We start from the raw sequence: 13,254 nt of genomic DNA, 5'->3' as shown, positions 1-13,254 counted from the left end.
GAGCGGTATGACGGTTGCGTGGTGTTTATACTTGCGTACTATTGTTTGTACAGATGAACGTGGTACCTTCAGGAATTTGGAAATTGCTCCCAAGGATGAACCAGACTTGTGGAGGTATCCAAGTTTTTTTCTGAGGTCTTGGCTGATTTCTTTTGATTTTCCCATGATGTCAAGCAAAGAGGCGCTAAGTTTGAAGGTAGGCCTTGAAATACATCCACAGGTACACCTCTAATTGACTCAAATGATGTCAATTAGCCTATCAGAACTTTCTTGAGTCATGACATAATTTTCTGGAATTGTCCAAGCTGTTTAAAGGCACAGTCAACTTAGTGAATGTAAACTTCTGACCCACTGGAATTGTGATAGAGTGAATTATACGTGAAATAATCTGTCTGTAAACATTTGCTGGAAAAATTACTTGTGTCATGCACAACGTAGATGCCCTAACCAACTTGCCAAAACTATAGTTTGTTAACAAGACATTTGTGGAGTGGTTGAAAAACAAGTTTTAATGACTCCAACCTACGTGTATGTAAAACTTTCGACTTCAACTGTACATGTGGTGCAGACATTTTTTAATAGCTTGTGTTGTGGAATTATTCTTTGATTAAAACATTTTCATGTGTTGGACTAGTTAATCATGAATTGGTAACTAGATTCTGATTAAGGGAAAGTTATACCTTACATACGTGTTCCCGCGTGCCAATTTGTACATGGATCACACATGTAATAATGTAGCGAGGGGACTGACAGATTGTTTCAAAGATGCACTTGGTCAGAAACGTAGCAGTTTCTTTGGAATTTAAAATGACAACAGGAAAATGTTGCAGGTTTAAAGAAAGTTTGTGGCAATTCCAAGCAGTTTGCCATGGGGCGAAGATAAGATTTTCTCATTTCATTTCCTGCAATTGTACACATTTTGCCATATGGTGGAGAGAAATGTTTGCAGTTTTAAAGCACATTTCCGGCAATTGTACACATTTTGCTATGTTAATATGATACTTGAGTGAGAGAGACTAACAAAATCAATGGGGGCCCCCTGGAGGTGGGAATGTAGCAGAGGTGAGCTGCAGGTGAGTTCTAGTAGCCATTGTGATGTCATCCCGCCTGAGACTGTCCGCCTGTACTGTCTCCTGTCTATCATAAACATGGGTTAGTAGACCAGTGGTTGGCACGTTATCTTCAAGTGTCATTTGATGAGGGTTCGCGTCCCATGAAGCCTACAATTATACATAGGCTTTCATCATTATTGATGACGATATATAACGTACATAGGATCTCATTAATAATCTTTCAATAATGATGTTAAAGTAAAATTACATTGTGAAGTTTTGTACATAATAAAGAAGTAACCCTACATTTTGTGTAGAATACCCCGAACTAAACTTACTGTCCCACTCAGTCTATATTCAATTGGCAGATGTTCTTTGAAGTACAGCTGCCCAACATAACTATTGACTGGTCTTCTCATCAACTTGTCACTGGAAACAGTTTTTGTGTTTAACAATGTAATGTAACATGATGTGCTAAGCTATAATATTATATTATACTATATCGTATTCACATTCTCACTCATTCAGCATTTAGCAAGTACAAAGTAGCAAATAACAAACCTAAATGTGTTGATTACCATGATCATGTTGATGTAATTATACTACACAGCTGTTAACAGAGGGAATAAACATGTCACACTGTGAGTATGACACCACTCCATACAACTCTAATATATTTGGCTCTAACAAGCACATATTGTACTCAAACATGTCTATACCCAGTGAGAGTTTGGAAACAAAAAGCTACATTCTGTGATTCTAAGAACAGCCAAACGGCTGACCCATTACTGGTATAGAGAGAATGGATGGTGTAGGGAAACGTAACACCTCTCAAATTCATAGACAGCGCTCTGACGGTCTATGACAACCACATGATCATGTTTGACTTATTTTAAAGCAATATACATTGTTTGTTTACATTCATGTTGTTTGTGGAGTAATACAACCTTTTGGGTTATACAAGAGAATCATTTATAAATTATATTCTCCAAGAATAATTGAAAAAATATCAAAGAATTTAAATGACCGCTGAACAGCCTCCCAGATCCTAGACTATCTTAACAAAACACCTCAAAGGATTTGACAATTATGGAACCATCATTCATGTTTAATAATGACTCCTGAGAGAAAACAATGTGTACACCTGTTTTATTAACAACAAACCACATAAACTGTCTGCAACAAGTAACTAAACTTTCATTTTACAGCAACAAATAATCTTCATAAACTATTTGATTTTACCATAAAGATTTTTCAGTTAGGATGCTGACACTACGCAATAGAATTGTTGGTTTCAGTTGATAGTTCCATGGATTGAACAGGTCCTTATGGAGCACACAGAGGGAAATCTCCTTCCACATAATTCATCATTCCAGGCATGTTTATCTTAAGCGGAAACACAGAATAGAAATGACCTCTCAAATCAACTCAGATATACACACAAAAAATCAAATAAAAGTGTGTGTGTGTGTCAGATTTATTTGTTATACTTACTAGGAATAACATTTAATTTAATGAATGGATCAGTGAATGATAGTGGGCTTACTGTACCTCCAAAGTTCATCTGAACACATGGCTCTCTGGCACCCTTATAGTTATTGGGCTCGTCTTTCGCCCAGTTCTCGTGATCAAATTTGGATCCGTCACTCCAGAACCATAGCCTGTCCTGTGGAGAAGAACTGAGGTCTCAGTATCAAAGAAATCACATATAACTAGAACACAACCGTTTAAAGATGGAATCCGCAGTGGGGGGAAACAGCACCACTGACCACCCCACCACCATTGTTATTGATTTTGTTGCCAAGCTGAGGAGCGTTGAGCAGCATGTTAAAAAATGGTGGTACATCATGTGCCCTTCTATTACACGTGCAATGATATCTGAAGGGAAAAAGAGTGGTTGTTTTTTGCAGTAATTTGTTTGTTGCTTTTAGATATCATTTATACTTTTTGAACTATAACCGTTTTAAATTCGCATAAAAGCTCCTTAGGATTCAGTGGGAACTATTTGGATTATCTACTGCTCTTGAAATGTTAATGCAACAAACAATAAATCAGCATTGACATGTACAGACTGACTCACCTTAGCTTGCTGCAACATAGCAAATAGCCATTTAGGAGATATGTAAACTTTAATGGTGTTCAGTAAAAATAATAGCCCTTTCAAGCATTTATGCAACATTTCGGAAAGTAACTTGATGCCTACTGTTACAAAACCATGTAGCGTTGTTAAATGGAAGTAACCACTGTGTGAATATAAAATTCTGCTTTTAACAACCATTATACTGTATGATTCAGTGCCATATGCCCAGGGTTAGGTACTGTAGGTTACTTTCTAAATGTAATTCTGTTACAATTACTAGTTACCTGTTCAAAATTGTAATCAGTAATGTAACTTTTGGATTACCCCAAGTTAGTAACGTAATATGATAGCTCAAGAGGTGTTAGAAGAAGACAAATGAATATTACCGATTGAACTACATTTTTTTTCTATTAAGGTATTTTAACTTTTACTCAAATATGACAATTGGGTACCTTTTCCACATTTGCCTGAACAGCATCATATCCTCCAATCCAGGTCAGAGGGAAATCGCCAGTCTTGATCAACACCACAGCCTGTAGAAATTGGGACTCCACAGAGCTGTGCACAGACGCCAGGTTTGCTCCAAGGAACATACAGTGGCGCTAGAGCAAGCCGTAGACAGGGACAAAGACATGTCATACTGTAGGTATTAGTCAGTTGTCCTGTCTTTGTGAGAATGTGTGTTCTGGACTCTCACAATTAAATATTGGCCATCACAACTAATGTTCTTTGAAATAGGCTCTTCGAGATATTAGTTTATCTCTGTCTTAACTCGTGGCCTGTGGGTTCCAATATACAGGAGTTCTGACTCCACACATTAAATAAATATTGCAAAGCCTAGAAAATTCTAACTAGACAATAACTTAAATGGGGGGTTCAGTATTTTACGTACTGAACATCCATATGATGCCTGTTAAAATAAGGCAAAATCCCCTTTTAAGGTAACATCAAAACAAATAAGCAAGTTGATTTCAATTGAACTTCTTTAATTCACAGAAGAGGGTAATGTCACGTTCCTGACCTGTTTTCCTTTGTTTTGTATTCATTTTAGTTGGTCAGGGCGTGAGTTGGGTGGGTTTGTCTATGTTTTGTATTTCTATGTGGGGTTTTGTGTTCGGCCTGGTATGATTCTCAATTAGAGACAGGTGTGTATTGTTTGTCTCTAATTGAGAGTCATACAAAGGCAGCCAGGGTTTCACTGGTGTTTTGTGGGTGTTTGTTCCTGTGTCCTCACAGGACAGTTGAAGGTTAGTCACGTTTGTTGTTTTGTAGTTTGTAGTGTCTTGTTTGCTGTGTGTTCATTAAAAGATGGCTTATTTCCCTCAATCCGCATCTTGGTCCTATCCATGCTCCTCCTCGTTAAAGGGGGAGAACAACATTGACAGCCTTTACAGAAACACCCACCACAACAGGACCAAGCGGATTGAGGAGAGAGAGAAAGAACTAAAGCAATGGAGAGAAGAGGAATGGAGTTGGGAGCAAATTTTCAATGGAGAAGGACCCTGGGCTAAGGTGGGAGAGAATCGCCGCTCTCGGGAGGAGAAGAAGGCAGCCACAGCCCAGGAGCGCAGGTATGAGGGTACGCGGCTAGCACGGAAGCCCGAGAGGCTCACCCAAAAATTTCTTGGGGGGGGGCTAAAGGGGAGTGTGGCGAAGCCGGGTTGGATACCTGAGCCAACTCCCCGGGCTTGCCGTGGAGTAAGAGGGCGTCGTACTGGTCAGACACCGTGTTATGCGGTGAAGCGCACGGTGTCCCCAGTACGCGTGCTTAGCCCAGTGCGGGCTATTCCACCTTGCCGCACTGGGAGGGCTAGGTTGGGCATCGAGCCGGATGCCATGAAGCCGGCCCAACGTATCTGGCCTCCAGTACGTCTCCTCGGGCCGGCGTACATGGCACCAGCCTTACAGGTGGTGTCCCCGGTTCGCCTGCATAGCTCAGTGCGGGCTATTCCACCTCGCCGCACTGGCAGGGCTACGGGGTCCATTCAACCTGGTAAGGTTGGGGAGGCTCGGTGCTCAAGAGCACGTGTCCTCCTTCACGGTCCGGTATATCCGGCGCCACCTTCCCACCCCAGCTCAATACCACCAGTGCCTACACCACGCACCAGGCTTCCAGTCCATCTCCAGAGCCCTGTTCCTCATCCACGTACTCTCCCTATGGTGCGTGTCTCCAGCCCAGTGCCTCCAGTTCCGGCACCACGCACCAAGCCTCCTGTGCGTCTCCAGAGCCCTGGACGCACTGTTCCTTCTCCCCGCACTCGCCCTGAGGTGCGTGCCCTCAGCCCGGTACCTCCAGTTCCGGTACCACGCACCAGGCCTAGAGTGCGCCACGAGAGTCCAGTGTGCCCTGTTCCTGTTCCCCGCACTCGCCCTGAGGTGCGTGCCCTCAGCCCGGTACCTCCAGTTCCGGTACCACGCACCAGGCCTATAGTGCGTCTCAGCCGGCCAGAGTCTGCCGTCTGCCCAGCGGTGCCTGAACGGCCCGTCTGCCCAGCTCCGTCTGAGCCATCTGTCTGCCCAGCGCCGTCTGAGCCATCTGTCTGCCCAGCGCCGTCTGAGCCATCTGTCTGCCCAGCGCCGTCTGAGCCATCTGTCTGCCCAGCGCCGTCTGAGCCATCTGTCTGCCCAGCGCCGTCTGAGCCATCTGTCTGCCCAGCGCCATCTGAGCCAGCCGTCTGCCACGAGCCATTAGAGCCGCCCGTCTGTCCCGAGCCAGTAGAGCCGTCCGTCAGTCAGGAGCCGCTAGAGCCGTCCGTCAGTCAGGAGCTGCCAGAGACGCCCGCCAGTCAGGAGCTGCCAGAGACGCCCGCCAGTCAGGAGCTGCCAGAGACGCCCGCCAGTCAGGAGCTGCCAGAGACGCCCGCCAGTCAGGAGCTGCCAGAGACGCCCGCCAGTCAGGAGCTGCCAGAGACGCCCGCCAGTCCGGAGCTGCCCGCCAGTCCGGAGCTGCCCTACAGTCCGGAGCTGCCCTACAGTCCGGAGCTGCCCTACAGTCCGGAGCTGCCCTACAGTCCGGAGCTGCCCTACAGTCCGGAGCTGCCCTACAGTCCGGAGCTGCCACTCAGCCCGGACCTGCCGGAGTCCCTCAGCCCGGACCTGCCGGAGTCCCTCAGCCAGGACCTGCCGGAGTCCCTCAGCCAGGACCTGCCGCCCCTTGTCCCGGTGCTGCCCCTTGTCCCGGTGCTGCCCCTTGTCCCGGTGCTGCCCCTTGTCCCGGTGCTGCCCCTTGTCCCGGTGCTGCCCCTTGTCCCGGTGCTGCCCCTTGTCCCGGTGCTGCCCCTTGTCCCGGTGCTGCCCCTTGTCCCGGTGCTGCCCCTTGTCCCGGTGCTGCCCCTTGTCCCGGTGCTGCCCCTTGTCCCGGTGTTGCCCCTTGTCCCGGTGCTGCCCCTTGTCCCGGTGCTGCCCCTTGTCCCGGTGCTGCCCCTTGTCCCGGTGCTGCCCCTTGTCCCGGTGCTGCCCCTTATCCCGGTGCTGCCCCTTCATTTAGGTGGGGTTAGTGGGAGGGTGGTCATTGGGAGGGGGATAAAGAAGCGGGGATTGATTATGGTGGGGTGGGGACCTCGTCCACCGCCAGAGCCGCCACCGTGGACAGACGCCCACCCAGACCCTCCCCTAGACTTTGTGCTGGTGCGCCCGGAGTTCGCACCTTAAGGGGGGGGTTCTGTCACGTTCCTGACCTGTTTTCCTTTGTTTTGTATTCATTTTAGTTGGTCAGGGCGTGAGTTGGGTGGGTTTGTCTATGTTTTGTATTTCTATGTGGGGTTTTGTGTTCGGCCTGGTATGATTCTCAATTAGAGACAGGTGTGTATTGTTTGTCTCTAATTGAGAGTCATACAAAGGCAGCCAGGGTTTCACTGGTGTTTTGTGGGTGTTTGTTCCTGTGTCCTCACAGGACAGTTGAAGGTTAGTCACGTTTGTTGTTTTGTAGTTTGTAGTGTCTTGTTTGCTGTGTGTTCATTAAAAGATGGCTTATTTCCCTCAATCCGCATCTTGGTCCTATCCATGCTCCTCCTCGTTAAAGGGGGAGAACAACATTGACAGCCTTTACAGGTAAGCATTTTACCTCTGCTTCAGGCCATGTCCTTGCAGTCTTAACAAACATGAAGCAGCGTGAATTAAACTGGAACCAGCCTATGGGGCATGGGCTTTTTTTATCTGCTGAAGATGCCACCATAGCATCTGTAAGGAGAAGACAAAGGGCACGTTAGAAATTGCAGCCAACTTTCAAGGTGGGTCGAGACTGACTGATCTACAAATCACCTGGCATCATAAATAACTACTCAATATTATTTGTAGATCAGTCATTCCACACACACAAACACTCACACACACCACCCCGCTGCTACAACATTACAAATAATGATGTAAAGTGTGAGGTGAACTCTCTTACTTGCTTCGTCCAGAGTTAGGGTATCACCCAATGCAAAGGCAGCGCTGAGAAGCAGAAGAATGGTCAACATCGCCATGGTGATAGTCTCCTGGGAGAGAAAGAGCGAGTGAGACACACACAAAGACAGACAGTGAAAGAGAAGCCATCAAGTCAAAGTCAGTGAGTACTTCAGAGTGTAGGTAAGTTTCCCAAACCTCTCTTTGAGTACCCGCAGCCATTCCACTTATCTGATATATTCCAGTACTATTACATTAGAGCAGATTCAGCTAATGTAGGGCTGAGGAATACCAAGTATCATCTGTTCCACCACATAGAGAAGATTAGCCTAGCACACTATATGAATATCCATGTCCCCAAATGGCACCCTATTCCATATAAAGTGCAGTACTTTTAACCAGGGTCAAATATGCTCTATGGGCCCTGGTGAAAAGTAGTGCACTATATAGGGAATAGGGTGCCATTTGGCATGCATTCAGATACAGTATTAGATGAACAGATGTTGAAATCTCACCTGAAATGTTCCGTTGTAGCTTCACTTCTTCGGAGATCTTCAGAGGTCTTCACTGGGTATCTCTCTCTCTGTCCTGCCTGTGAGTTGAGTTCTACCTCTCCCTACTCTCCTTTTTAAAGGGCCTGTCCAGTCAGACCCCTCCCTCTTTTTCTCTCTCTCATCCTTTAACACCCTTGCATTCTGTCTGTCCAGCTCAAGACATGCTGGACCTGTCCGATAGCTACCTGTTTGACAGGGTTGGGTTCATACCAATTTGAAGGTAGTCATTTGTATTTATAATTCAAAAATTAACAAGTTTTGGAAGAAATTAATGTGTTGCACGTTGCATTACAATATTGTTATGAAGATTCTCTTCAGCACAGGTGCCCGACTGAAGATTCTACTTAATTCTACCTAATTTGCACTGATGAGGACGTAGGCTTGGAAACACAATGACATTCAGAAGGCAAATCATTAGTAGAAAAACCTTTGTCATCATTGTGATTTCTTTAGGTTGACTTTTTTTTGCAGTATAACTAGCTAGCTAGCTCTGGAATTTTTTGTAATAATTTGAATTATCTGTCTTAAATTTGAATGTGCTGCCAACCCTGCTGTCTGTCTGTTAGCTAATTATGAACTGTATTCACCCCAAAGTCACTGCATCAGAGATGGGCCACTCCACCCCTCAGGGGCTTACCAAGGCTGTATCCGAAATACCACCCTATCATTTTTGTATACACTACCAGTCAAAAGTTTGGACATACCTACTCATTCCAGGGTTTTTCTATATTTGTACTATTTTCTACATTGTAGAATAATAGTGAAGACATTAAAACTATGAAATAACACATATGGAATCATGTAGTAACCAAAAAAAGTGCTAAACAAATCTAAATAAATGTTATATTTGAGATTCCTCAAAGTAGCCACTCTTTTGCCTTGATGAAAGTGTTGCACACTCTTGGCATTCTCTCAACCAGCTTCATCGGGAATGTTTTTCCAACAGTCTTGAAGGAGTTCCCACATATGCTGAGCACTTGTTGGCTGCTTTTCCTTAACTCTGCATTCCAACTCATCCCAAACCATCTCAATTGGGTTGAGGTCAGGTGATTGTGGAGGCCAGGTCATCTGATGCGGCACTCCATCACTCTCCTTCTTGGTCAAATAGCCCTTACACAGCCACTGACAGTAAATCACTGACAGTGTCACAAGCAAAGCACCCCCACACGATCACACTTCCTCCTCCATGCTTCACAGTGGGAATCACACATTCGAAGATCATCCATTCACTTACCCTTCGTCTCATAAAAACACGGTGATTGGAACCCAAAATCTCAAATTTGAACTCATCAGACCAAAGGACAGATTTCCAAAGGTCTAATGTCCATTGCTCGTGTTTCTTTGTCCAAGCAAGTCTCTTATTCTTATTGGTGTCCTTTAGTAGTGGTTTCTTTGCAGCAATTCGACCATGAAGGCCTGATTCACAGTCTCCTCTGAACAGTTGATGTTGAGATATGTCTGTTACATGAACTCTGTGAAGCATTTATTTGGGCTGCAGTGTGACGCGCAGTTAATTGCCGATTTCTGAAGCTGGTAAATCTAATGAACTTATCCTCTGCAGCAGAGGTAACTCTGGGTCTTCCTTTCCTGTAGCGATCCTCATGAGAGCCATTTTCATCATAGAGCTTGATGGTTTTTGCGACTGCATTGACTGACCTTCATGTCTTAAAGTAATGATGGACTGTCGTTTCTCTTTGCTTATTTGAGCTATTTCTTGCCATAATATGGACTTGGTCTTTTACCAAATAGAGCTATATACTGTACCAACCCTACCATGTCACAACACAACTGTTTTTCTCAAATGTATTAAGAAGGAAATAAATTCCATGAAATAACAAGGAACACATGTTAATTGAAATGTATTCCTGGTGACTACCTCATCAAGCTGGTTGAGAGAATGCCAAGAATGTGGAAAGCTGTCATCAAGGCAAAGCATGGCTACTTTGAAGAATCTCAAATATAAAATATATTTAGATTTGTTTAACACTTTTTTGGTTACTACATAATTCCATATGTTATTTCATAGTTTCGATCTCTTCAATGTTATTCTACAATGTAGAAAATAGTAAAAATAAAGTAATACACTGGAATGAGTAGGTGTGTCCAAACGTTTGACTGGTACCGTATACATATATATAAATATATATATAGCGCTACTTTTGACCAGGGCCCATAGGGATTTGTGATGCTATCCATGTCATTGCACATAGTATATAGTAGTGGCTTCTGTTTCTGTTTGCTACCTTATTTTTTTATTAAATAGAATAATCGACATGTCTCTAAGTGAGTATAAGTTGATTAAAACACCTGGATTTTTGTTGAATCTTTCAAATTGATAGTACATGTAAACACCTTAATCAGAGTCCAAGCAGTATACAGTGTTGTGAAAAAGTATTTGCCCCTTCCTGATTTGTTATTTTTTTGCACATTTGTCACACTTAAATGTTTCAGATCAAGCAAATTTAAATATTACACAAAGATAACCCAAGTAAACACAAAATACAGTTTTAAGTGATGGTTATATTTATTAAGGGAAAAAAGCTATCCGAATTGTTTTAATTCAGCCACATTGGAGGGTTTTCTGAGCATGAACCGTCTTTTTTAGGTCACGCCACAGCATCTCAATTAGATTCGAGTCCGGACTTTGACTAGGCCACTCCAAAACCTTTATTTTGTTTTTTTTAAGCCATTCAGTGGTGGACTTGCTGGTGTGTTTTGGGTCATTGTCCTGATGGCCGGACATTCTCCTTCAGGATTTTTTGGTAGAGCGCAGAATTCATGGTTCAACCAATCACAGCAAGTCGTCCAGGTCCTGAAGCAACAAAGCAGCCCATCACACTACCACCAACATATTTGACTGTTGGTATGATGTTCTTTTTCTGAAATGCTGTGTTACTTTTACGCCAGATGTAATGGGACACACACCTTCCAAAAAGTTCAACTTTTGTCTCGTCTGTCCACATAATATTTTCCCAAAAGTCTTGGGGATCATCAAGATGTTTTTTGCCAAAAGTGAGACGAGCGTTTGTTATTTTTGGTCAGCAGTGGTTTTTGCCTTGGAACTCTGCCATGGATGCCAGTTTTGCCCAGTCTCTTTCTTATGGTTGAGTCATGAACACTAACATTAACTGAGGCAAGTGAGGCCTGCAGTTCTTTAGATGTTGTTGTGGGTTCTTTTTTGACCTCTTGGATGAGTCGTCGCTGCGCTCTTGGGGTAATTTTGGTAGGCCGGCCACTCCTGGGAAGGTTCACCACTGTTCCAGATTTTCTCCATTTGTGGATAATGGCTCTCACCATGGATCGCTGGAGTTCCAACGCTTTATAAATGGCTTTGTAACCCTTTCCAGACTGATTGAAGTCAATTACTTTGTTTCTCATCTGTTCCTGAATTTCTCTGGATCGTGGCATGATGTCTTGCTTTTTGAGCTCTTCTGGTCTACTTCACTTTGTCAGACAGGTTCTATTTAAGGGATGTCTTGATTCAACAAATCTGGCAGTAATCAGGCCTGGGTGTGGCTAGTGAAATTGAACTCAGCTTTCCAAAAAATGTGATTAACCACAGTAAATTCATGATTTAACAAGGGGGGTCAATTACTTTGTCACATAGGGCCATGAAGGTTCGGATAGCTTTTTTCCCTTAATAAATAAAATTATCACTTAAAAACGGCATTTTGTGTTTACTTTGGTTACCTTTGTGTAATATAAAAATGTGTTTGATGATCTGAAACATTTAAGTGTGACAAATGTGCAAAAAAATAAGAAATCAGGAAGGGGGCAAATACTTTTTCACAGCACTGTATTTGATCGGTGTATATGCCAGCAGCGCAAGCCTCCCTTTTTTGCACAAGTGAATTGAGTTTAGCTGTTTACATAATCGTAGTGAAAAGCTTTGTGCAAAGAGCAAAAAATAACATAAACCTCATTATAATCTCGCAGTGGGATTTAATTTGAAATCCTCTTTAAAAAGTGTATTAAACTTTAGTTTTAACGAAAATGTAGTAAACTGAGCAATACATACATATTCACCTCTTTATAATACTTATTGTTGAAGAAAAGGTTCAAATGAAATTAGGGTTATGGTACATTTTGCACTTTGCATTTGCTCTATGAAAATTTTGACTTAACTTTATTATTTGTTTGTAGTGGCTATTTAAAAAAATATATTATTTTTTATTATCCAGGCTTCTGATAAAAATCAATGAATGAGACATTCCTAACATTACACCCTGTAACAACAACTTCTGTAAGGCTATCGGTCCGGTCCAGCCAGCACGGCTGCAATACAACAGGAATGGCTGTCATTCTGATTCTATGAATTCTGTAGTTGTACAGATGGGGTGAAGGGTCAATGTCTTAAGGCTGAGGTGCTGAAGGGAGATATGCTGCAGGACCAGGGGAGTAGAGAGAAGGGGAAGATGAGGAGAGGAGATGAGATTGGAAGGGAGGAGGACAGGTGATGGGTCAGTGTCTTAAGGCTGAAGTGTTAGGGGGTAGATATGCAGTTGGACCAGCAGCATTCCTTTTTGAGGAGAAGAGGGGGTGAGAGGAGGAGAGAGGGGAGGAGAGGGGGAATTGCTAGCGTGCCTTTGTGCGTGTGAGGCCTCTCTCACCACACCCGGTCGTCTAGGTGAGTTTCTGAATTGCAGGAAGAACAGGACGATGGAATAGATGGAATTCTATGTCCCAAATGGAACCTCTCACCAGAGCCCTATGAGCCCTGTTCAAAAGAAGTGGTTGGAATAGGGTGCCATGTGGGACACAACCATAGGGTCTAAAGTCTACCCCTTGATAACCTGACCAGTCTTCTATCATATCCATCTTCTACAATCGGGATACTATAGTGGCCTGACCTCTGACCTCTTCTAGTGTAGCGTTTAGACGTTGTGAAAGTCTTTGATGGCAGGAGTGCAAAATGAGTGAAAAAACATCATAAACCTCATAATTATCTAGCAATAGGGCTCTGGTCAAAGTAGTGAACTGTATAGGTCATAGGGAATATACTGCCATTGGGATACAACCTATGTCTTGAAGGTTTCCTGTGTAAAACTGTACTTAGTGTATACAAGATATGTTGTTGGCTTAAAGCTACAATACTTTATTGAACACTTATATTCAACCCACAGAAACACATACAGTATAAGGCCTTCCCTCTGCCTCCCTTCAGCAAATCTGACCACAACTC

General features: G+C 43.7%; 1 protein-coding gene across 1 annotated transcript; it reads right to left on the bottom strand.

Moving 5' to 3' along the window:
* Positions 1 to 2,184: 2,184 nt before the first annotated feature.
* On the bottom strand, positions 2,185 to 8,129 carry LOC129855098 (ladderlectin-like). The gene is made up of 6 exons (XM_055922424.1): positions 8,034 to 8,129; positions 7,523 to 7,610; positions 7,196 to 7,311; positions 3,585 to 3,734; positions 2,604 to 2,718; positions 2,185 to 2,438 (listed from the first exon to the last, which is right to left on the bottom strand). Exons 2-6 carry the CDS (start codon positions 7,596 to 7,598, stop codon positions 2,347 to 2,349), a joined length of 549 nt encoding a protein of 182 aa, XP_055778399.1. The 5' UTR covers positions 7,599 to 7,610; positions 8,034 to 8,129; the 3' UTR covers positions 2,185 to 2,346.
* Positions 8,130 to 13,254: the final 5,125 nt, after the last annotated feature.

The sequence above is a fragment of the Salvelinus fontinalis genome, chromosome 5 (genome assembly GCF_029448725.1).
Source record: "Salvelinus fontinalis isolate EN_2023a chromosome 5, ASM2944872v1, whole genome shotgun sequence".
Lineage (NCBI taxonomy): Eukaryota > Metazoa > Chordata > Actinopteri > Salmoniformes > Salmonidae > Salvelinus > Salvelinus fontinalis.
This window is presented reverse-complemented; position numbering and strand designations above follow the sequence as displayed.